Source organism: Pan paniscus, chromosome 8 (assembly GCF_029289425.2).
Source record: "Pan paniscus chromosome 8, NHGRI_mPanPan1-v2.0_pri, whole genome shotgun sequence".
NCBI lineage: Eukaryota > Metazoa > Chordata > Mammalia > Primates > Hominidae > Pan > Pan paniscus.
In genome coordinates, this window is record NC_073257.2 from 86,148,632 (window position 1) to 86,174,057 (window position 25,426).

The 25,426-nt window shown below is 42.7% G+C and overlaps 1 protein-coding gene across 2 annotated transcripts in view; it reads left to right on the top strand.

Annotated features, from left to right (window-relative positions):
• Nucleotides 1–839: 839 nt before the first annotated feature.
• Nucleotides 840–25,426, top strand: part of VCL (vinculin) — a 120,368-nt gene continuing 95,781 nt past the window's right edge. Inside the window, exon 1 of one of the 2 annotated variants that reach the window (XM_003812995.6) lies at nt 840–1,385. In XM_003812995.6, coding sequence (XP_003813043.1) covers nt 1,218–1,385 — 168 coding nt within the window. In that variant the 5' untranslated portion in view covers nt 840–1,217. The remainder of the gene's footprint in view (nt 1,386–25,426) is intronic. The other variant, XM_003812996.6, reaches the window with a different exon arrangement.

Below are 25,426 nucleotides of genomic sequence, written 5' to 3' on the forward strand. Positions count from 1 at the left end.
AGGATGGCCTAGATCTCCTGACCTCGTGATCCGCCCGCCTCAGCCTCCCAAAGTGCTGGGATTACAGGCGTGAGCCATCGCGCCCGGCCTGGAAGATGTCTTATACAAAGCGTGAGGGAACTGGATAATTTGGTCTTACCTATCAAAATATAAAATTCACATACTTTTGCGTTTTTCTCTTTCCTGGTAGGCATTTGCGCTAGATAAATACACAGATGCACAGCACAGGGGCAAGTACAATTCATGCAGAATTGTTTTTTAATAGTGAAAACCAGGACCCAACCCAAGTCCATGAGTAGGAAATTGGTTCTGTAAATAGTTTTATTTCATGCAATGGAATATCATGCAGTCATTAAGAAGAATGAGGTAGACCTCTACCAGCAGTGAAAGATAAGGGCATTTTCATCAAGGGTAATCATACCTAGTTCCAGGAAAATGTTTATTAATCTCATTTAGTTAGAAAAGATATATGTAGAAGTGAATCTATAGACAAGTCTAGAAGGCTACACACCCAGCTGTTAAACAGAATGTCTTTGAGGAGGGCAGGGGGCGGAGTCTGCGTTTACGTGAATGGGACGCTGCTGTTTCTCAGTGCACCTCTGCTGTTTGAATCTTTTACTAAAAACCTTCCAATGCATTGCTGGGAGGGAATGGAAGGAGTATTTTGAGGGTGTCGTGTGAAGGGAAAAGTTGAGGAGGGGACGTGGGAGACCCCTTGGTCTCATCAAACTCTAGCGCCGCTTGAGGTGAGGAGACCCCGCCCGCTGAGGTGATTCTGCAGAGGGGCGGAGCCCCCCAGATCCGAGGCGGGAGGCGGCCCGGGGGCGGGGCCAGCCGGCTCCAGCGGCCCGCTCCGCTCCCACCATGCCCTTATAAGGAGCGCCCGGCGTTAGGGCTCGGGAATCCGGTAGCAATCCCGGCGGCTCAGCCCCAATCCCAGGCCCCTCCCTTGGGAATGGGGGAGGGGCGGGGTTTGGCGGCGCTGTGGCTGGGGCGGAGCATCTCGAAAAGGGACCAGTAGGAGTGGCGGCCCAGGTCTGAGCGGCGCTGCCATTGGGCGCGGCGACGAGAGGGGGCGGGGAGCCCGTGAGGCTGGTTACGCCGAGGGAAGCCCCGACTCCGTAGTCGCTGCACAGAGTCTGTCTCTTCGCCGGTTCCCGGCCCCGTGGATCCTACTTCTCTGTCGCCCGCGGTTCGCCGCCCCGCTCGCCGCCGCGATGCCAGTGTTTCATACGCGCACGATCGAGAGCATCCTGGAGCCGGTGGCACAGCAGATCTCCCACCTGGTGATAATGCACGAGGAGGGCGAGGTGGACGGCAAAGCCATTCCTGACCTCACCGCGCCCGTGGCCGCCGTGCAGGCGGCCGTCAGCAACCTCGTCCGGGTGAGCGCGCAGGGCCTGGCGCGGGAGCGGGCGCGGGAGGTATCCCCGGGGCCCCGGCCCGCGTCGCGGCTGCCTGTGGCCGGCTCGCTGGCCGTGGCTTTCCGCGTGGGTTCCGGAGCCAGGCGCCGAGGGTTCGAATGGCCTCTTCTCCGCCCTGTGACCTTGAGCGAGTCCTGAGCCTCTCAGGGCCTCAGTGTCCTCATCTATAAAATGGGAGCAGTCATGAAAAAGGCTGCCTTGCGGGCTTGTCGTGAAGATATGGCGAGGTATTATTCGTGGAGTGCCTCGCGCGGCGTGTGGCCCACAGCAGACACCCAATAAATGAGAGTTGCTGGGATGTCCGAGGGTCCCTGCCCCGCGCAGGCTTCGCCCCCACGTTGACTTCCTCGCTCTCAGCGCCTTTTAGGCCTCCTCGATCTGGCTGTGCGGGGGAGGGAGAGCGGGCCTTCCCACGGATCCCTTGCCTTCTCTTCTAGGGATCCTTATTTGAGCCACGTTGTCCTCCTTTCTAATACTTCTGCCCCTCACCCTGAGACCCGCCTCGCCCACCCCCGCTCCCCAGAGCTCCCTGTATTCCGCCCTTTTATTCACTTGCCTCACTCTCTGTCGCCTCCTCCTCCCTCCTGGGCATTTTACTTATGCTCACTCCTCTGGCACTCTCACACCTTTATGCAGTCCTTCGTGACCACAAGCCCGGTTTTTCCTTCCGCTCAGCCCTGCTGCCCTTCCTTTCATTCCCTCCTGTGGACATTTCCACCTGGCTTTACCTGCTGTCAAACGGCCTCCTCCCACTGGGGCCTTTCTAGACTCGGGGGCCCTCCTTGGCCCCTCCTCCTGGCAGGAAGCAAGATGGAGCTGTTGGGAGAGGCCTGTGGAATCTGGGATCTGCCGCCCCTGCCGGAGAGAAGGCTGGGGCATCCGCTCCCCATCCACAACTTTCCTGGTGGCTCTGCAGACCCCTGTAACCCACAGCTGTGACTCATAACCGAGGTGATTCCTGGAGGAGGTGGAGCCCACGTCTGAAATGGGAAAAAAGAGGTGCTGAGACCAGTCTCCCAAGACTCCCCTGGCTAATGTCACACTTTTCTTTCCCACCCTGGGTGGGTGACTCAGACTGGTCCTGCTTGTGAGGAACAATTTTGGAAAAAGTTCATACTGCTCCCCCACTGAGCTGTGTAAATAGTGTGTGTCAGGGCAGTTGGGCGGCAACTGTGGGTCTGTCTGGGTGGGGCTTGGGTTACTTTTCTGATTTGAGCACTTTAGTGCACTTAGAGGCTCTTTAGCAGCTGAAAGTCTTCCTCAGTCTTCAGGGGTCCCTGGACTGTCTCAAGCAATTTAGGAGACTGGTAGCTAGGAAGACAGGGTGACACCACCGACCAAATTCCTGATCTTTCTTCTCTATAGCTTTAGTAAGAATCTATTCATTCAGTAAGAATGCTGTATTCATTCACAATGTCTACTTGTACATTGTTCTTCTTTTTATAACTAATTTGAACAGAACACTCCAGAGTACATTCTTATGTAGTGTTGTCTAACATGGCTGCATTCCAGGCCTCCATTTTTCAACAAATAGGAAACAATGTAAAGAGACAAGGTAATAGTGTCTCTCCATGTAGTACTTCAGGAAATGAAATCTTAAAACCACATGTTGCACTTGGAACAGAGCTAGTGTAGTCTAGGGGTTGATATCTGGTTAGGCTATTTAGAGAAAAGTTATTTATGGGCTTCCATGCCATGAATTAATAAGCATTGAATGTCTGCTATATGGAAAACACTGCAATAAATCAGTGCTTCTCAGCTTAGAGTGTTCATGAAAATCATCAGTGGGGCTTTTTAGAAATTAAGATGTCCAGCTCCCACGGGTCAAGGCCTTTGTATTTTGCTTTTTTTTTTTTTTTTTTTTTTTGAGACAGGGTCTCGCTCTGTCACGCAGGCACTGGAGTGCAGTGGCGTGATCATAGCTCACTGCAGCCTCCATCTCCTGGACTGAGAAAAATCCTCCCACCTCAGCCTCCCAAGTAGCTGAAGGCCTTTGTTTGTTTGTTTTTGAGATGGAGTCTTCCTCTGTCACGAGGCTGGAGTGCAGTGACACGATCTGGGCCCACTGCAACGTCCTCCTCCCAGGTTCAAGCGATTCTCCTGCCTTAGCCTCCCGAGTAGCTGGGACTACAGGTTCGCACCACCGTGCCCAGCTAATTTTTGTATTTTTAGTAGAGACGGGGTTTCACCATGTTGGCCAGGATGATCTCCATCTCTTGACCTTGTGATTTGCCTGCCTCGGCCTCCCAAAGTGCTGAGATTACAGGCATGTGCCACTGTGCCCGGCCAGGCCTTCGTATTTTTTAGGAAGCTCCATAGGTGATTGTGATATACGGCCTTAGTTAGGAAACACTGTAATACACACTGTGAGACAAATACAAAAGAAATAAGGTTATAAGATGAAAACAATGATATGTAGTTAAGTTATATACTTTCCAACACATACAAAAGAGGGGACTTGAGATTGGTGGTAGCTATGGGTTAGCAGAGACAAAGTAGGGAGGATTGTGCTGATAAATAGTTAATCATGAACAAAGGTACTTGTGAGTAAGTCACTTCCAGGTTACAGCAAGTAGATTATCTTGATTGCAGCTCAGGAGACAAGTTGGAGAGAAATTGGAGATGAAGTTGGTGCGTGACATATGGGCAGTGTAACATAGGCCTTATCCAAAAGGATGAACAATGAGAGCAGGAGGGGAAGGAGGATGAGAGTAGTGTGTGAGAAAGACTGCGTGAGAATGGCGTGTGAGAATAGCATAGTGTGTTTTGGGGAGGCCAGAGGACCTACCCATTGCTTCACATTCTCGGTGCCAACTGTGACCGTTAAATATGTGGATTCTGTACATGCTTCAAGATTGTTCCTGGAGGTCAAGCCTTGTCTGATATTCCTCTCTTTTTAAAAAATTTTATTTTGGTTTTAAATAGAGACAGCGTCTTGTTATGTTGCCCAGGCTGGTCTCGAATCCCTGGGCTCAAGCAATCCTCCCGCCTTGGCCTCTCAAAGTGCTGGATTACAGTTGTGAGCTACTGTGCCTGGTCTGATATTTCTTTATATGGTCCTCAGTTCCTGCCCTCAAAATTGGCACATAGGATCACTCAATAAATATTGTTGAAGGAACTATGGGAAGGGAGACAAATTGGGAAGCTTTTAAAATTGGTTGGTTATGAAGAAAATGAAGGCCTGGACTTGCGAGTGGCAGGGAAAATGGAGAAGGAATTAATCAGAAATATATTAGAAGAAGAAATAATAGAACTGGATAATTGAACTCTGAATTTGCTAGAAAAGAAACATAGTATTACAGTAAAATAATGAAACTGATTTTAGAACAAATCTTCTGGAATTTATGTAATCTGGGTGAGTATTTCTTGGGAGTTACTTTGGGAGGTTATATCCTTATTCTAGTGCTTTTCTTTGGGAATTTCTTTCAGATTATTTACATACGTATGCCAAATTAGTCTTATTTTGGTCAAGAAAATGTACATTTTGACTGAAGTAGGCATTCTTGAGCTCAACTACTTCATTTACTGTTCTTGAGCCTAAATGACTTTCGGATATTTCCATAATTAAAATTTACTAGATGAAGATGAAATTTTCAATTGTTGTAATAGTCATTCACTTATCAAGCAGGTGTTTATTGAGACCCCTTCCAATGTCAAAGCAATAAGTGTGATGCCTGGCACAATCAGTATGATACTGAATTGGAAGTCTTTTTTTTCTGAGATGGAGTTATGCTCTTATTGCCCAGGTTGGAGTGCAGTGGCATGATCTTGGCTCACCGCAACCTCTGCCTCCCAGGTTCAAGTGATTCTCCTGCCTCAGCCTCCCTAGTAGCTGGGATTACAGGCATGTGCCACCACGCCCGGCTAATTTTGGATTTTTAGTAGAGACGGGGTTTCTCCATGTTGGTTAGGCTGGTCTTGAACTCCTGACCTCAGGTTATCCGCCCGCCTCGGCCTCCCAAAGTGCTGGGATTACAGGTGTGAGCCACCACGCCTGGCTGAATTGGAAGTCTTAAGTGGCACTGAGGAAACAGAGTATGATGGAAAGTCAGAGGAAGACGAGATTACTTTTGATTGGAGAATCAGGGAAGGCTTCACAGAGGATATAACATTGAGTTGGGTCTTAAAGACAGATAGGATTTGAATATTTAGAGATGTGGTAAGAAAGGTATTACTTGGCCAAGCGTGGTGGCTCATGCCTGTAATCCCAGCACTTTGGGAGGCCGAGGCGGGCTGATCACGAGGTCAAGAGATGGAGACCATCCTGGCCAACAGGGTGAAACCCCGTCTCTACTAAAAATACAAAAATTAACTGGGCATGGTGGCACGCGCCTGTAGTCCCAGCTACTCGGGAGGCTGAGGCGGGAGAATCGCTTGAATCCGGGAGGTGGAGGTTGCACTGAGCTGAGATCTTGCCACTGCATTCCAGCCTGGTGACAAAGGGAGACTCTGTCTCAAAAAAAAAAAAAAAAAAAAAAAGAAAGACATTACTTACTTTTATGGGGGCAGAACTCATTAGGATTTGTAATTTCATGTATATTTGCTAAGCACAGTAGTCTGGTCACTGATATATATATAAAATTTGCAACTGGGTCATCACTTTTACTCCACAATTAGGGAGGGGGTAGGGTGGGAGTATTTATTTATTTATTTATTTATTTTGAGATAGAGTCTCACTCTGTAGCCCAAGCTGGAGTGCAGTGGCGTGACCTCAGCTCACTGCAACTTCTGCCTCCTGGGTTCAAGTGATTCTCCTGCCTCAGCCTCCCAGGTAGCAGGGATTACAGGCATGTACCACTTAAAACTCTATTTAAGGCAGTTTTAAACACAGAGAGTGAGTCCAATTCAATAATGAAACAAGGAAGAGGAGGTAGTCAAGGGAAGGGTGGGAAAGGAAAAATAGGAGAAGGGCACAAGAAATTCTAAGAAGGCTTGGATTCAGCAGGCAGTGTGAAAAAGTCACAAGTCTTAGACTGAGTACTTTGTAGCATGGTATATAAATTTTTCTTTTTTTCATTAAAATGGCCCATAGAAATGTGTCAGTCTGTGATGTGACATTATAGTCATGCCAGTTTTGTTAATGGGGCTTCAGATACTTTGCTTTCTCCAGTGCATCTGAGAGCATGTGTTGTAAGTACTCCTTGGGCTCATGAAATATTTATTTTGGGAGTTTTTTGTGGCCTTGACTTTTATGGGCCTCACTTGTATATCATATGTTCTTGGGACCAGCTCTGGGACAAATAGCAGTATTATCTTCACTTTACACTGATAAATGGGAAAGACTGCTCTGCTCTTGTTTTGCTGTTGTTTAGAGATGGAGTCGCTCTGTCGCCCAGGCTGGAGTGCAGTGGTGTGATCATAGCTCACTGCAGCCTCGAACTCCTGGGCCCAACAGATCCTCCCACCTCAGCCTCCTTAGTAGCTGGGACTACAGGGGTGCACCTCCATGCCTGGCTAATTTAAAATTTTTTTTTATAGAGATAGGGTTTCACTATATTTCCAAGGCTGGTCTTGAACTCCTGGCCTCAAACAATACTGCTGCCTCAGCCTCCCAAAGTGCTGGGATTATAGGCATGATCCACTGTGTCCAGCCTACTCTGATCTTAAAAGGAGATCAGCAGTTAATTTTGTCATTTGTAATTATCAGTATTAACATCTGAAAATATTTTTGCTTTAAAATTTGGTTGATATTAGACTTTATTTCAGTTAAGTCAATAACAGTGTTTGGGTGGGTGATTTTTTTCTTCTTAATATATTTCTGTATTTTCCAATTTTTGAAAATTAATATATAATTCCTATGCTAAGGAAAAAATAGAGTAAATAAAAAGAATATTTATGTGATCATTTATAGCTCATAAAATACTTTTATATTTATAATCTCATAGCAATCTATGGGTAGGTATAGTGGTGGTCTCCGTTTTACAGATGAGGGAGGATACTGTAGTTCAGATAAATTAAGTAACCTGCCCACAGTGGCACAGCTAGTTAACCTGGACTTGAACTGTGGTCTGTTGTTCCAGATCCTCTGCTTTTTTTCACACCACCATTCCACATCTACTTAGAGCAAAGTTGTTAAATATCAGTGGAGGTTTCCCACCTAGAATCAGAAGCAACAGGAATGCTGTTAGTCATAGAGGTTCCGTTTGTCCTGGGTCTGGCAACAGTATCTGTTTAGAGCCTGGCTTTAGCATAGCCTGCATGAATGGCCTATATGAGAAGAATGATGTGAAGGTAAGCTTGTTTCATAGCCACACCCAATTTCATAGCATTTCTTTTCTTTTCTTTTTTTTTTTTTTTGAAATGGAGTCTCACTCTCTTGCCCAGGCTGGAGTGCAGTGGTGCGATCTCAGCTCACCGCAACCTCCACCTCCTGGGTTCAAGCGATTCTCCTGCCTCAGCCTCCCGAGTAGCTGGGATTACAGGCATGCGCCACCATGCCCGGCTAATTTTTGTATTTTTAGTGGACACTAGGTTTCACCATGTTGGCCAGGGTGGTCTTGATTTCCTGACCTCAGGCCATCCACCCTCCTCGGCCTCCCAAAGTGCTGCGGTCACAGACATGAGCCACCGTGCCTGATCCACAGCATTTCTTTTTTGAGAAATTAGAGTAGATACAGATCAGCACAAAAGTATGCCTGCAAAACAGATGAAGAGTTTTTGTGGTATATGTGCCTGCTTAGCTTGAAGCCTGTTAGAATGAAATCGTATGTAAAATAACTTTGTAGATTACTTGGGGAATCATGAAGTTTCATTTGTAAAGCTGTTGCTACATCAAAAGAGATGTAAGAACGAGACAGATATCTATATCTATAGATAGATATATGTATTTTTCTTTTTTTTCTTTTTTGAGATGCAGTCTTGCCCTGTTGCCCAGGCTGGAGTGCAGTGGTGCGATCTTGGCTCACTGCAACCTCTGCCTCCCAGGTTCAAGCGATTTTCCTGTCTCAGCCTCCTGAGTAGCTGGGATTACAGTCGTGTGCCACCACGCCTGGCTATTTTTTTGTATTTTTAGTAGAGATGGGGTTTCACCATGTTGGCCAGGCTGGTCTCAAACTCCTGACCTCATGTGATCCACCCGCCTTGGCCTCCCAAAGTGCTGGGATTACAGGTGTGAGCCACTGCACCCAGCCAGAGACAGATATATATTTTGTTCCAATCATTTTTAACATTTACTCATGTGACTGAGAGAACAGAAGATTTTTGGAGATGGGCAGTTATCCGTCGGTATCCATGGGGGATTGGTTGCAGGAACCCCCCTCGGATACCAAAATCTGCAGATACTCAAGTTACTTACATAAAGTGGCGTGGTATTTGCATATAACCTATGCACATCCTCCTGTATACTTTGTCATCTCTAGATTACTTATACTGTAATACCTAATATGATGTAAATGTTATAGTTATACTGTTTTTTTAATTTTAATTTTTATTGTTGTATTGTTTTTTATTTTTATTTTTATTTATTTATTTTTTTGAGACAGAGTCTCGCTGTTTCACCCAGGCTGGAGTGCAATTGCACGATCTCAGCTCACTGCAACCTCTGCCTCCCAGATTCAAGAGATTCTCCCACCTCAGCCTCCTGAGTAGTTGGAATTACAGGCACCCACCATAATGCCTGGCTAATTTTTGTATTTTTAGTAGAGACAGCATTTCACCTTGTTAGCCAGGCTGCTCTTGAACTCCTGACCTCAGGTGATCCGCTCGCCTCGGCCTCCCAAAGTGCTGGGATTACAGGTGTGAGCCACTGTGCCCGGCCTATTTTTATTTGTATTTGTATATTTTTGATCTCCAGTTGGTTGAATCCATAGATGTGGAACTCAAGCATATGCAGGGCTATAGCTATGTTTAAATTTTAATGGAACCACAACTTAAATGTTTGTTTACATCCACACAGTGGAAAATTGGGCTTTTCTAAAGCTGTTTTATAAATAGAGCTGGTATAACTCTAAATGGACAAAGTAAGAGGGCAAAAGTCCTCTGGTATCAGCAACAGTAGCTTAGATTGGGTCCTCCTGTTACAGTCCTGGAGTAAGGACAACAGTAGGACAAACTACTTTTATAGGACTCATTTGAATTTTACTATTTCTTAGATATTTGTTTAAAAACAAACTAGCCTGGTTATTTCATACACAGGTTGAGTATCTCTAATCTGAAAATCTGAAATCTGAAATGCTCCAAAATCTGACTTTTTGAGTATTGACATGATGCCACTTGTGGAAAATTCCACATCTGACCTCATGATAGGTAGAAGTCAAAACTTTGTTTCATGCACAAATTATTACAACTATTATGTAAAATTACCTTCATGCTATGTGTATATGAAACATAAATGAATTTTGTGTTTAACCTTTGGTCCTATCTCCAATATAGCTCATGATATATATGCAAAAATTCCGAAATCCAAAAAAATCTGAAATATGAGATACTTCTGATCTGAAGCATTTCAGATAAGGGATATTTAACCTGTACTTATTTAATTACTCATCATTTATATAGTTATGAAGTGTTTATGTTTTATATATAGTCATTTTATTTTTATTTATTTATTTATTTTGAGACAGGATCTTGCTCTGCTGCTCAGGCTGGAGTGCAGTGGCACAATCTGGGCTCACTGTAGCGTCGACCTACTGGGCATTGATCCTCCCACCGCAGCCTCCCGAGTAGTTGGGTCTACAGGCTTACACCATCATGCCCAACTATTTTTGTATTTTTAGTAGTATTTAAACAAATATCCAAATGGGGTTTTCCCATGTTGCCCAGGCTGTTCTTGAACTCCTGGGCTCAAGTGATCCACCTGCCTTGGCCTCCCAAAGTGCTGTGATTACAGATGTGAGCCAGTGTGCCTGGCCAGGATTGTCATTTTAAGAGCCTTCTGACAACTTCCCAGTCTTTCACTGCACCCTTAGGAAATGGGTAGGATAGGAATATCCTCATTATCCACAGCCTATAGTTCAGCATAGCATGGAGATGCTCTGTTATTGCACTCATACTTGTTCAGTGTTTGTCATCTCACTAAGTTGTAGGTTCCTCAGTGGCAGGGACAATATGCCTCTCCGGGTTATAGGTATGCAATATACTTTTTTTTGAGACGGAGTTTCGCTCTGTTGCTCAGGCTGCAGTGCAGTGGGACAATCTTGGCTTACTGCAACCTCTGCCTCCCGGGTTCAAGTGATTCTCCTGCCTCAGCCTCCTGAGTACCTGGGATTACAGGCACGTGCCACCACACCCAGCTAATTTTTGTATTTTTAGTAGAGACAGGGTTTTACCATGTTGGTCAGGTTGGTCTCGAACTCCTGACCTCAAGTGATCCACCTGCCTTGGCCTCCCGAAGTACTGGGATTACAGGCATGAGCCGCTGCGCTCAGCCTAAATTTTTTTTTCTTTTTTTTTTGAGATGGAGTTTCACTCTTGTTGCCCAGGCTGGAGTGCAGTGGCACAATCTCCGCTTACTGCAACCTCTGCCTCCTGGGTTCAAGTGATTCTCCTGCCTCAGCCTCCCAAGTAGCTGGAATTACAGGCACCCACCACCATGGACGGCTAATTTTTGGTATTTTTAGTAGAGATGGGGATTCACCATGTTGGCCAGTCTGGTCTCGAAGTCCTGACCTGAGGTGATCTACCCGCCTTAGCTTCCCAAAGTGCTGGGATTATAGGCATGAGCCACCGCGCCCGGCCTAAATTTTTAAATTAAGTGAACATATGCATAGCATTTATTTTTATTTATAACATATAATATTAGGAATTATCGTACAGTGAATATTTCCCATCCCCAGCTGTCAAATATCTGGTATAGTCAAATTTGAGCCATCTCATGGAATTTATAATGGGCTTTGACTGAAACAAGTGAAATATATACTAAGAGAGAGGAATGAATGGCTAACTGCCCATTGTTTGAGATAACAAAAGTGTTCAGGCTATTTTGGGTTGTGGTTTTTCTGTTTCAGAGTCATTTCAGCTATGCAGATCACTTACTAAATTCATAACGTGAGAGTATGTTGCCTTCTATCTGAAAGTGGCGTTGGGATTTTGCATTCTCTTCTTGGGAGTGCCTTTTTAAAATTTAATGATTTAGACCAGATGTTGATATATTATTTGGAGCCCTGCTGGTTACAATGTAGTCTCATACTGTGAGTCAGAATTCCTCATTAAAGGATCTTTATTTCCCTGAACCATATGGCAAGAGACAAAGATATCACAAAGTTGATCTGCTGCTTTTTTGCTTTCTGGCTGATTTGGGCCCAGCCTTTTCATTAAACCTTTAGGTCATGGTTCCGACAGCGGGGTGTATTTTTACATAATAAACCAGCATTAGGGCAGTATCAAAAGAAGTAGCGGTCTTTAATTAGCAAATATCAGAGATTAGCTGCTTTCTTTGTAGATGTTTCTTTCTAGAATATGCTGTTTGTTCAGAATTCTTGATGAGGAAGGTCCATTCAGTTAGTTCTTGTTGCTCTCAGGCAGGTCAGCCCTTAAACCTTTCCATACAGATAGGACTAGAATAAAAAACAAACTTCTGCCTTGGCATTTTTAAGCTTCAACAACTTTCAGTGCTATATAATGTAAATCCTTAAGAGTTAGCTTTTGGGGGGGAAAAATTCAAGTCTGTAATAAGACTGAAAGATAGAGAAGAAATTTGATATATTGGAGGAAGGACGTCCCATTGAAAGCTTTCATGTGTCTTTCTTTTCCTTGTACCTTGGATCTGTAGAAGTCTTGCAGTATATGTTTGAATATAGTGGGCCACATAAGTTCAGGTGAAATAATTTTCAAATTGTCTAGGTGGCTGCTGCTTTCCGCCCCCCCCCCCCAGCCATTTTAGTATTTAATTCTGTTTTTTATTTTTATTTTTTTTGAGATGGAGTCTCACTCTATTGCCCAGGCTGGAGTGCAGTGGCGCCATCTCGGCTCACTGCAAGCTCCGCTTCCCGGATTCACGCCATTCTCCCACCTCAGCCTCCCGAGTAGCTGGGACTACAGGCACCTGCCACCACGCCCGGCTAATTTTTTTGTATTTTTAGCAGAGATGGAGTTTCACCATGTTAGCCAGGATGGTCTCGATCTGCTGACCTCGTGATCTGCCTGCCTCAGCCTCCCAAAGTGCTGGGATTACAGGCATGAGCCACCGCGCCCGGCTTTAATTCTGTTTCTATTGGGAATTGTTATGGAAAGGAAAGCTGTCTTACCTTATTTATTAATTATTATTATTATTTTGAGGCAGAGTCTCACTCTGTTGCCCAGGCTATGGCATGATCTTGACTCACTGCAACCTCCACCTCACGGGTTCAAGCAGTTCTCCTGTTTCAGCCTCCCAAGTAGCTGGGACTACAGGCATGCGTCACCACACCTGGCTAATTTTTGTATTTTTAGTAGAGACGGGGTTTCACCTATTGGCCAGGCTGGTCTTGAACTCCTGACCTCAAATGAACCACCCCCTCGGCCTCCCAAAGTGTTGGGATTACAGGCATGAACCACTGCGGCCAGCCACCTTTTTCTTTTTTTTATTTTTCTTTACTTTTTTGAGATGGAGTCTTGCTCTGTTGCCCAGGCTGGAGTGCAGTGGTAAGATCTCAGCTCACTGCAACCTCTGCCTCCTGGGTTCAAGTGATCCTCCCTCTTCAGCCTCCCAAGTAGCCGAGATTACATGCATGCGCCACACACCCGGCTAATTTTTTGTATTTTTAGTAGAGACAGAGTTTTACCATGTTGGCCAAGCTGGTCTCAAACTCCTGACTTCAAGTGATCCATCTGCCTCGGATTCCCAAAGTGTTGGGATTACAGGCTGTGAGCCACTGCACCAGCCTACCTTTTTCTTCTTAACAAGTTACAAAAAGATTTATTAGGGAAGGAAGTTGAGAATATGTAAGTAGGGAATTTTGTTCTTTTGTATTTTTATCAAAGTATTTTAGTTTTCATATTGCATTAAAAAATAATACTGTTGAACAGTATACTATTAGTAATCACATTTTATCATGCTGTGTCTTCATATAGTCTGAAAGAATAATTTTTCGTTACAAAATAATGCATTTTTATTGTTGAAAATTTAGAAAATCTATCTTTATTTGCAATCTTCTGTCAGTATTTCTCAGCCTTTTTCATTTCTGTCTACTTGAACTTGATTTGCATCATTTTTTCTTGTTACTCCAAACCAATTTATGTTTCTCTGGGTATAAATACAAATTTAACTATATATAGATGCACCAGCTCTTATCCTTTTCACCATTTAAAAAAAAAAAAACAAACAAAAACAAAACCTATCTCATTCACTTTCCTGCTTATGAATTTTCAAAGCAAGGTGAGGAAACCCACTGTCTTAAAATACCCCAAGACTTTCTCTGCCATCTGGGGAGCTGTGCTCTAGATAGGAAACTGCTGCTTCAGAAAATATGAAATGAAATAACTTCAAGATAATGAACCTCATCCTGAAAACTTCTGGTCTCAACATACTTATTAAGACATGGGGGCTGGGCATGGTGGCTCACGCCTGTAAGCCCAGCACTCTGGGGTGCTGAGGCAGGTGGATCACCTGAGGTCAGGAGTTCGAGACCAGCCTGGCCAACATGGCGAAACCCCATCTCTACTAAAAATTCAAAAAATTGGCTGGGCATGGTGGCAGGTGCCTGGAATCCCAGGTACTTGGGAGGCTGAGGCAGGAGAATCGTTTGAACCCAGGAGGCAGAGATTGCAGTTAGCTGCGCCATTGCACTCCAGCGTGGGCAACAAGAGTGAAACTCTATCTCAAAAAAAAAAAAAAAAAAGACACGGGGTCAAATAACCATTGATTAAATTAAGTATGTGCATTGCATGTATGCAAAGAGGTAGAGTGGGATAGAGTGTTAGGTAAAAAGGAACTTGTATAATTAGACGTAGGAAATGGGGAACTCACTGCCTTCTTTCAAGTCCCTTGGTAAATGTAGATTTTATGTCCTCATATACTGGATCATCAGTCCTTGGATGATGGATTTCATATCGAATTTTCTTCCCCCTCTCCTCCCTACTCTCCTAGGGTGTCTCCCTTTAGACTTTTGGTTTCTGGAGGGCAAGGAGTGGGTTTTATTCTTTATATTATTGGTTCTGTGTTTACCATAGTCTCCTGCTCATGGTAGTTCTTCAATTAAGTGTGTTATGTTCTGATATTTAATATACCAGCTAGTCATTTTAGGTTATTTTATGATAATAAGGATAGCTGATTATCTCTTGCCTCCACTGGAAGGCATGATGTTTCTCTTTTCCTGCCCTCAAATGTTGCTATGTACCAAATATTTATACAGTCTCAAAGAGAAACAAAGATTCATAAATGATATTATATTGTGTTGGGTACATATTTTGAACTTTTAGATTCCAAAAAATTCCATGTCACTTCTATCAGAAGTTAGCACACTGGATTGGCATAAGTGTGGGGTGTGTGTATAGAGGAGAGAGGTGGTGAATCTTAGAACTCGAAATGTTTTACAAATGTTGTTAAGCTGCAGAAAATAGAGTCTTTGGCCCTTAGAGAATTTCCCACTGATAAAATTTCCAGTTGAATGACTTTTAAGGGGAAAGTGGCTGAATTTCACTGCACTTCTTACCACAGCTGGCCACCATCCAAGTCAAAGTCATTCCTTCTTTTGAAATAAGCTTAAGTTATTCCCATGAGTAAGCTTTCTGTGAAGAAAGAAATGGCACAGTTGTTAGAGTTGAGAGTTGAGGAACCTTTGTTATATAGCTTTCTTGTGTTTCCAGCCTTCTCTTTGTCCTCTCTCCATCCCTGGAGAACTGGCTCATCTTTTATCTACCAGGTGGATAACATGTTTTTATTCTTGCAATTAAAATAGATAAGGGTATATGAATAGGCTAGTAAATCTCATAAGAAAAAATGTAGATCAGCAACACTTAAATTTCTCATTCTACAATTCTCCCCAAATAGTAAAGTTACTTGTCAAGCTCCAGCTATGCACATTGCTAGGTGTTGGGATATATAAGATATGGTCTCTGGCCTCAAGTTGCCTAAAACACAGATGAAATCAATAATCGTATAAAAAAGATTTATTCACATCCTCTCCACCAATATAATTGTTGCAGAATTTATATTATTCTTCTTAAAGAGTTGTGTGTTAACTACTACAAATACAGTGGTTTTTCTTCTTTGGAGTCATGGAGAAGATGTGAAGTGGTAGGGACGTGGGGGAAGAGTGACACACACACAGTAGGCCAGCAGCAGATCGAGACTGGTATGGTATGAGAGGAGTGAGGAGATGGTGGGCCACCCAGTTAGGAAGAGACCTTTGAGCATTGGCCTCAGCTGCTTTCTGCTTGTGGCTGCCCCAACTCACTGGGTTTTTGTTTCCTCCAAAGTACAGTGCTTCCTGTTGGCCTTCCTTCTGCCTGATGTACTCTTCTGTAGTTCTTTACTTGGATAATTTCTACTAATTCTCAGTTTTCATAGTAAATGTCCATTTTTCAGGGACACTTTCCCTGACTACCTCTAAGCTAGGTTAGGCCCTTCTATCATGTACTTTCTATATTTTTTCCTTATTATGCTTATCACAATTGTAATTAATTATTTGTGTGATTATTCACTGTTTAACATCTCTCCCCACCAGAGCCTCAGGGGCAAATATTGGCTCTGCTGTGTTTGTCTCTGAATTTTTAGTATCCATCATGGTGCTTGGCATATAGTAGGATCTTGCCTTGTGGAGTAAAGTATTTGTTCAATAAACAAATAGGAAGGCCATTTTCTGCTGTGATCAAAAACTGTTTTAAGCTTCTTTGGAGAAATATATATCAGGCTGTGGTTGAATCTTGGTGAAATTTAACTGCCAATTAGGAAAGTAGCTGTAAATAATTGCTTAACACAGGGCATTGCATGCAAAAGGACCATCTAATTTGTGTTCTCTGAGTGAAAAAAATTTAGGCACAGAGTCCTGGGGTGCAGATGGGGATAATCCTGCACAGCCCAGCACAGGATTATACAGAATATGTAAGTGTGAATAAAAAAATAAACATGGATGTAGAATTCTCTATTAGTTTTGATCTTTTGCAAATGAGCAGAATAGCCATCTTTGGCAAAATGTGGTAGTATGAGTTAGCAAATACCAAAGTCACACTTTAGATATAGATACTAGATAAATCAGCATATGATAATCAGCACATGATAAAAATTTTGGGAAGCAGTACAGTAGTATAATGGTTAAGCATTAAACTCCTTATTTTTAAATCCCATTGTTGACACCTTCGAGATAGGTAACATTGGGGAAGTTATTTAATCTCCATTTCTCTTGATCCTCCTATGTAAAACAAAGGTAAAGATAGTACCTGGCTGATAATGTTGTTGTTGTGTGGGTTAAATTAGTTCATTAAAATGTTTATAACTATTCCTGACACAGAGCTAAGAGCTTTATGAGTGTTAGATTGTATCATTACTATATTTTCCCATGATTTTAAGTCATATTTTAAACGTTAGTCTAATGAAAAGGCAGTGTTGATTTAAAAAAAAATGTCTAAGCATAGCTTCTAACTTTTATTCAACAAGGCAAAATGCCAACGAAAGCTTTCAGTAGAATTCCATATGTTGTGGAATATACAGTTTTACCAACTGTGGGGAAAATATCACTCACAGTTTTAGGTGCTTGAACCTTTGATTGCCAGTTTCCCATGATTAAAGATAGACATCTAAATTTTTAATTTATATTTATTTTGTTAGAAGCAATAGTGAGGGAAAAAGTATATATATATTTTCCAATTTGAAGCAAGAATTAGGGTTTAGGATTTAGGGTTTTAACTCAAGCATTAATTGTCTTTTCTCTTTTCTTTTCTTTCTTTTCTGTTCTTTTTTGGAGACAGGGTCTCACTCTGTCACCCAGGCTGGAGTGCAATGGCTCAATCTCGGCTCACTGCAGCCTCAACCTCCTGAGTTCAGGTGATTCTCCCACATCAGCCTCCCCAGTAGCTAGGACTGCAAGCATGCGCAGCTATGCCTGGCTAATTTTTTTGTATTTTTAGCAGAGACGGGGTTTTCCCATGTTGCCCAGGCTGGTCTTGAACTCCTGGACTTAAGCAGTCCACCCGCCTCAGCCTCCCAAATTGCTGGGATTACAGGCATGAGCCACTATGCCCGGCCGGTGTCCTATTTTCTTAAAAAAAAAAAAAAAGAAAAAAAGAAAAACGAAAATCCCAAAGAGGTACCCAGGCCATTCACTGAAACAATAAGATAGAACCAGCTTTCCAGGTAGAGTTGAGAAATATTATGCATTTGTGAAATACAATTCATCATATTCTGGAACAGCCAATTTAGTTTTGAGACAGGGTCTCACTCTGTTGTTCAGGCTGAAGTGCAGTGGTGTGATCTCAGCCCACTGCAACCTCCACCTCCCAGGCTCAAGCTTGCATTAGTCTCCTGAGTAGTTGGGACTACATGCGTGCACTACCATACCTGGCTAATTTTTGTATTTTTTGTAGAGATGGGGTTTCTGCCATGTTGCCCAAGCTGGTCTTGAACTCCTGGGCTCAAGCGATTCTCCCACCTCAGCCTCCCAGAGTGCTGGGATTACAGGTGTGTCACCATGCCCAGCAGCTTATCAAATATTTAATGAGTACATTCTATTCCGGATACTAGACTAACTTAATTTCTCTTGTCTGAAAAAAGGGATAGAATCGCTTTCAGATTCCTACCAAATATAGGAGTAATAGAATTGAAAAGTGAGATTAGGAGACCTTAACTACTAGTTTAGAGGTTATACTCAGTATTTCTAGTCTTTCAAGAAGTTTTTTGCTATGCAGATTTAATTTCAAAGTCTTAAATTAATTAGCATTTCTACTATTCTCCTGAGTAATAAAAGGATATTAAAACAATTTTTGGCCAGGCCCTGTGGCTCACGCCTGTAATCCCAGCACTTTGGGGGGCCGAGGCGGGTGGATCACTTGAGGTCAGGAGTTTGAGACCAACCTGGCCAACATGGTGAAACCCCATCTCTACTAAAAACACGAAAAATTAGCCGGGCGTGGTGGCTTGCGCCTGTAATCCCAGCTACTCGGGAGACTGAGGCAGGAGAATCGCTGGAACGCGGGAGGTGGAGGTTGCAGTGCCACTGCACTCCAGCCTGGGTGACAGAGGGAAACTCTGTCTCCAAAAAAAAAAAAGTTTATATTTCCCACTTGGTAATTTCTTTAGTTCTTCCAGTTTGCTAATTCTTGTGTAGTAGTTTCTAATATGCCATTTAATCCATTCACTGCATTTTTAATTTAAATGACAGTCTTTTCCTTTTTTTCTTTCTTTTTCTTTTTATTTTTGAGAGGAAGTCTCACTCTGTTGCCCAGGCTAGAGTGCAGTGGTGCGATCTTGGCTCACTGCAACCTCCGCCTCCCAGGTTCAAGCGATTCTCCTGCCTCAGCCTCCCAAGTATCTGGGATTACAGTCATCCACCACCACATCAGGCTAATTTTTGTAGTTTTAGTAGAGACAGGGTTTTACCATGTTGGTCAGGCTGATCTTGAACTCCTGACCTCAAGTGACCTGCCCACCTCAGCCTCCCAATGTGTTGGGATTATAGGCATGAGCCACTACGCTCAGCCTTTTTTCTTTTTATTTATTTGCTTTTGTAAATAATGGGGTCTCCCTGTGTTTCCCAGGCTGGTCTTGAACTCTTGAGCTCAAGGGATCCTCCTGCCTGGGCCTCCCAAAGTCTTGGGATTACAGGCATGAGCCACCACATCCAGCCTAAATGACAGTCTTTTTCCCTTCTATAATTCCCTTTGGATCTTTTTCAAAATCTGCTTCAGTTTTGATAGTCTCTTGTTCTTTTATTATACTTAAGATTGTCATTTCTTGTTGTTCGTGTTGTTTTCCTTGGAGTATAGAAACTATAAGAGCTTAATACCAGAGCGAGAATAGCAAGGCACCTTTAAAATCTGGTGAAGGCTGGGTAAGGTGGCTCATGCCTGTAATCCCAGCACTTTGGGAGGCTGAGGCAGGCAGATTGCTTGAGCGTAGAAGTCCGAGACCAGCCTGGGCAACATGACGAAACTCCTTCTCTACAAAAAGTATAAAAATTAACTAGGCATGGTGGTGTATGCCTGTAGTCCCAGCTACTTGGGAGGCTGAGGTGGGAGGATTGCTTGAGCTGGAGATCGTGCCACTGCCCTCTTGCCTGGGCAACAGAGCGAGACTCTGTCTCAAAAAGAAAAAAAAAATCTGGTGAAATGTGAGGATATATATAGGATATACATATATATATATATATAAATACATATATATGTGTATTATTTTATTTTATTTTATAGAATGGGGTTTTACCATGTTGCTCAGGCTGGTCTTGAACTCCTGGGCTCATGTGATCTACCTGCCTTGGCCTCCCAAAGTGCTAGGATTACAGGTGTAAGCCACCGTGCCCAGCTGGAATGTAAGCTTCTGACGGACTTGGGCTAGGACTGTGAACTTAGCCTCTGATGCCAAGGAGCAAACATGGAATGAAAGCAGGCCAAAGGCCCTTTTGCATAATATGACAGTAAGGCAGGAAGGGAAGTTCATTCCACTTTAGAGAGGCAGTGTTTGAAGCATGAGGAAGTTTGCCAGCCAGAGAAAATGGGAATACCTTCTGTGCAGAGTGAATACAAAGATACAAGGGTGTGAATGTGCAGTTAGGGAATGGGGAAGCTTTAGTAATGAGACTGTTAAGGTGGATTGTGTCCCTTGTGAAGGGACTCAGACGACATAAATCAGTTAAAAAAAAACAAAACTAACTTCAGTTTTTGAATAGGTATAGGATTCACCTGGTTCAAAATTTAAAAGGTAAAGGTATACAGTGAAAAGTCTCCCTTTCCCCCTTGAACTCCAGCCACCCAGTTTCCCTCCTCATAGGAAACTGATGCACTTAAGAAACCCAATGTCTTGGATATGCTTCTAGAGATAGTTTGTGCACAATCTGGCAGTAACTAGTCCCCTTTCATACAAATGAAGACCTGTTATACTGTCTTGTCCTGTTTCTTGATTTTTTTTCATCCTTTGCATGTTTTGGGGAACATTTCTTGCTTGTATCTACAGAACTTTCTCTTCTTTTGACAGTTAAATAATAGTCCCTTGATGGTTGTAGATAATTTATTAAACTAGACCCTTATGGAAGGTTATTTGTGATCTGTTGCTGTTTCAGACAATATGGCAAAGAATGACACAAATATGTCAGTTTACGTATGTGCAAGTACATTTACAGGATAATTTCTAGAAGAGGAACATACTAAGCATTGGATGTTAGAAAACAGAGAAATCTTTTATTATTATTATTTTTACTTTATTTTACTTTAAGTTCTGGGATACACATGCAGAACATGCAGGTTTGTTACATAGGTATACATGTGCCATGGTGGTTTGCTGCACCTATCAACTCATCATCTAGGTTTTAAGCCCCGCATGCATTAGGTATTTGTCCTAATGCTCTCCCTCCCCTTGTCCCCCATCCCCCTACAGGCCCCAGTGTGTGATGTTCCCCTCCCGAAACAGAGGTGTTTAAGCTGATGTATAAAATTTTGGTAAAATAATCCTGGTAGTATTGAGGAAGATAGATTGGAGCGCTGGTGAGACACTGGGGTTGGAGAGCCATCCATTCAAGCAAGAGGTAGTAAGAGCTGCCTTCAGGCAGTGGTAGGAGTGCAGATAGAGAAAAGACACATCTGCAGCATGTGTAGAATACAAGAGGGAGAGGGAGGAAAAAGAAAAGATAAATTCTAGAGATAGACTCATTATTACTTAATTTATATTTGGATTCATAGTGTTCTCGATTTTGAAAATGAATCAGTAAAGTAAATGTTTTAAAAATAACTAATTGGCCCGGTGTGATGGCTCACGCCTCTAATCCCTGCACTTTAGGAGGTTGAGATGGTCAGATCACCTGAGGTCAGGAGTTTGAGACCAGCCTGGCCAAAATGGTGAAACCCTTTCTCTACTAAAAATACAAAAATTAGCCGGGCGTGGTGGCGGGCGCCTGTAATCCCAGCTACTCAGGAGGCTGAGGCTGGAGAATTGCTTGAACCCAGGACTTGGAGGTTGCAGTGCGCCGAGATCGTGACATTGCACTCCAATCTGGGCAACAAGAGTGAAACTCCGTCTCAAAAAAAAAAAAATGAAAAAAATTACTAATTTATTTTCAGGGGAGCACTATGTGGTTATTATCTCTATTTTACAGGTAAGGAAACTAAGGCTGAAAGCATTTGAGTAACTTGTCCCGAGCCAGTAATTGGTGGTGTCGGAGTGCAAATATTTTTATTATGCAAATGAGCTTACTTTGAGATGCAGGGCAGAAAACTTAGAATTCTTATTAAATCTAAAAGATCTCATCAGTGATTTTATTGAAGCTGAATATGAAAGAAGTCATGCCTTAACCTTTTTGATCTCACTTGGAAAAAGAAAAACTACATACAATAGCTGGTAGCATGGATCCACCTAGAGAGATGCTGCAAGAAAACACAATCTAGTTGAAGTGAGAGCTCAAAGGATGGCGCATAAGGAAAGGGCTTGAATTCAGGAATGCCAGTGTTTTTTAATGACTGATATGTATTCCAAGCTGGGAGGGACAGATATCTATGCTAGTAAGAAAAAGCAGGGTCAATCACTTGGTGGCTCATGCCTGTAATCCCAGCACCTTGGGAGACCGAGGTGGGTGGACCACTTGAGCTCAGGAGTTTGAGAGCAGCCTGGGCAACATGGCGAAACCCTGTCTCTACAAAAAATACAAAAATTAGGTGGGCATGGTGGTGCACACCTGTAGTCCCAGCTACTCAGGAGGCTGAGGCAGAAGGGTCACTTGAGCCCTGGAGGTTGAGGCTGCAGTGAACCATGATCGCCCCACTGCATTCTGGCCTGGGCAACAGAGCAAGACCTTGTCTCAAAAAAAAAAAAAAAAAAAAAAAAAGAGAGCGAGAGATAAAACAGTAGGGTAATCTGTTTATGATGTATGTGTGGAAGAGTGCATACTAAAATGGTGGCGGGATTGAATGGTAGGATTTCAGGTTAAATAATTGTTTTAATGAAAAACTTTTTCTGACCATAGTTTGTGCTTTTACCCTAACAATGAACATGTGCCACTTTGGAAATAAGAGAAATAAGTTCCGTATTTCCCCTCCATCTTTTTGTTATTGTTTGTACTCTTCCCACTGCCTGGAGTTGCCCTTCCTCTCTCATTAGAATGGGCCCAGTGCAGATGTCACTCTCTTCATGAAGCTCTTCCTAGGCTGCTCAGTTGAAGTAAATCTCTCCCTTTGCTGTGTTCCTAAAATATTTGACTATGGTTGTTATCATGAATTAGAACTAATTGTGTTCGTGTCTGTTTCCACCCCTCCTTTCTCTGACCCCCCTACCCAGCTTCCAAATTTGAGTCCGTAGAATGAGAGTAGTTACAGACTTCAATGTTGAATTGGTTGCATTTTCAGCACTGCAGTTTTTTTTTTTCCCTGTCAGAACAAGAAAAGATAGATAAAAATTCTGAGTCATAGAAGAATGACTTAAAACTTCCGAAGGCAATGATATATCTATGTAAGCCATATGAATACTCTTTCCTAATTTGGGAACTCTCTGGAGTAAACAGGGCCATAAATAAATAAACCATCTCTGGAACTACCATACCTATTACATCTGTAAAACCAAAACATGATTGCCACATTTCAACTGACATATACCAGAAGACTCTGTCTCTGAACTGGAAGCTCCAACTTGGGCTGTTCTAAAGCTTCCGTAAAAAGGCAAATTCCTCAGTTAGTCTGCTGAAGTTATATACTATAATGATGGCACTAGAGAATGAGAATGCAAAAATCTCCTTTTTTCTCCTTCTTGTCTAGAGATTGAACGTTTTACTTATTCTTGCCAGATAAATAAACCATTCCTCTTCTTTTTTTTTTCCAACAAATGTTCCGTTGATCTTTCCTTTTACATCTTTTTTCTTCTTTTTTTCCTCAAAGCAACCAGTCTGGATTAGGCTGATTGTTATCTTCTAATCTCTCCTTCCTTTCCATTACTGCCAAGTAAATCTTTCTTAAGTATAGCTCTGATCTCAAAAGGTTCTTGCTCAGAAACCTATGCCTTGTCCCCATTGTCTTCCAGATTAATTTAAATTCCTTATTCTAGCTCTTCAGGGCTATCACATCCCTAACCCCTTTCTGATTGTATTATTTCTCTATGGAGAGCAGAAGTCAGCAAACCATAGCCTGTGTTTTTAACTGTCCAGGAGCTAAGAATAGTGTTTGCATTTAAAAATATTTGGGGAAAAAAACAGAAGATGAATATTTTGAGACACAAGAAGTTATTCAAAATTAAAACTTCAGGCCAGGCACGGTGGCTCATGCCTGTAATCCCAGCACTTTGGGAGGCTGAGGTGGGTGGATCACTTGAGGTCAGGAGTTCAAGACCAGCCTGGTCAACATGATGAAACCCCATCTCTACTAAAAATACAAAAATTAGCTGGGCATGATGGCACGCACCTGTAGTTACAGCTACTCCGGAGGCTAAGGCAAGAGAATTGCTTGAACCCAGGAGGCAGCAGTTGCAGTGAGCCAAGATTGCGCTATTGAACTCCAGCTTGGGTGACAGAGCGAGACTCCATCTCAAGAAAAAATAAAATACAATAAGAATAAATAAAAATAAGTAAATAAATAAATAAAACTTCAGTGTCCATAACATCTTTTTTTTTTTTTGAGACGGAGTTTCGTTCTTGTTGCCCAGGCTGGAGTGCAATGACACGATCTCAGCTCACTGCAACCTCCGTCTCCCGGGTTCAAGCAATTCTCCTGCCTCAGCCTCCCTAGTAGCTGGGATTACAGGTGCGTGCCACCACACCCGGCTAAATTTTTTTTGTATTTTTAGTAGAGAAGGGGTTTCGCCATGTTGGCCAGGCTGGTCTTAAACTCCTGACCCCAGGTGATCCACCTGCCTCGGCCTCCCAAAGTGCTGGGATTACAGATGTGAGCCACTGTGCCTGGCCCACATTGTCTCTAGATCTCCAGGGACTCTCTGCTGTTATATATCTTCCACCTAAACTCTTAGTTTCAGATGGTTTTCATTTATGAACCAAATATACACTTGTGTTGTTCTTTAATGAATCATTAGAAGTGAACTTGATATTTATTGAGGAATGAAGTTAAAAGGATTGTAGCTTAGTGTGTACGTGCTTTGCCTTCACTGTCTTTAATGCAGTTGTGCGTAATGAGGTTTCAACAAAAGGCTGCATATGTGATGATGGTACCATAAGATAATAATATATTTTCACTGTACCTTTTCTATGTTTAGATACACCAATACTTACAATTGTGTTACAGTTGCCTACAGTATTCAGAACAGTAACATGCTATACAGGTTTGTAGCCTAGGAGCAGTGGCTATGCCATAAAGCCTCGGCATGTAGTAGGCTATACCGTCTAGGTTTGTGTAAGTATACTCTATGATGTTCACACAATGACAAAATTGTCTAAAAGCACATTTCTCAGAATATATTCCTGTCATTAAGCAATGTATGACTGTACTTAAAACAGTGACAAACTGGATAAACCAATGAACTCTCTAGTATACTGTAATTCTCTCAATTCTGACTAATTCTGATTATTCCTTTTGCCTAACTGGGAATAAGTTATCTGAGATGGTATAGCCTAATTTACTAATGAGTTTGGTTGTCCGTGGCAACTGTTCAATATCTAGGCTGCAGTATTGATGTTTTATATTGGTAAGCAAGTGAAACAAAAGGAAATGAAGTTAACATTTCTATAAAAGTCTTTTTCTTGTTTTAGACCAAAGGCTGTGTCTAATCTATTAATGTTCTATGAAGAGCAGTGATGAAATACAATCTGCAAAAGGCACAAGCACAAATAGTATTGCTGGAGCTGGTTTACAGCTTATTTTCTATCAATACATCTCAGCCAGCATGCTCTGGAAGTGCTGTAGCTGTTCTCTTCTTTCACTTTTCAGCAACTTCAGAACTGAGTCCATGCCCAGCTCATATGTAGTCACACTAAATTGTGTTTGCAGTAGTTGAAAAGGAAAAAACATTAAGA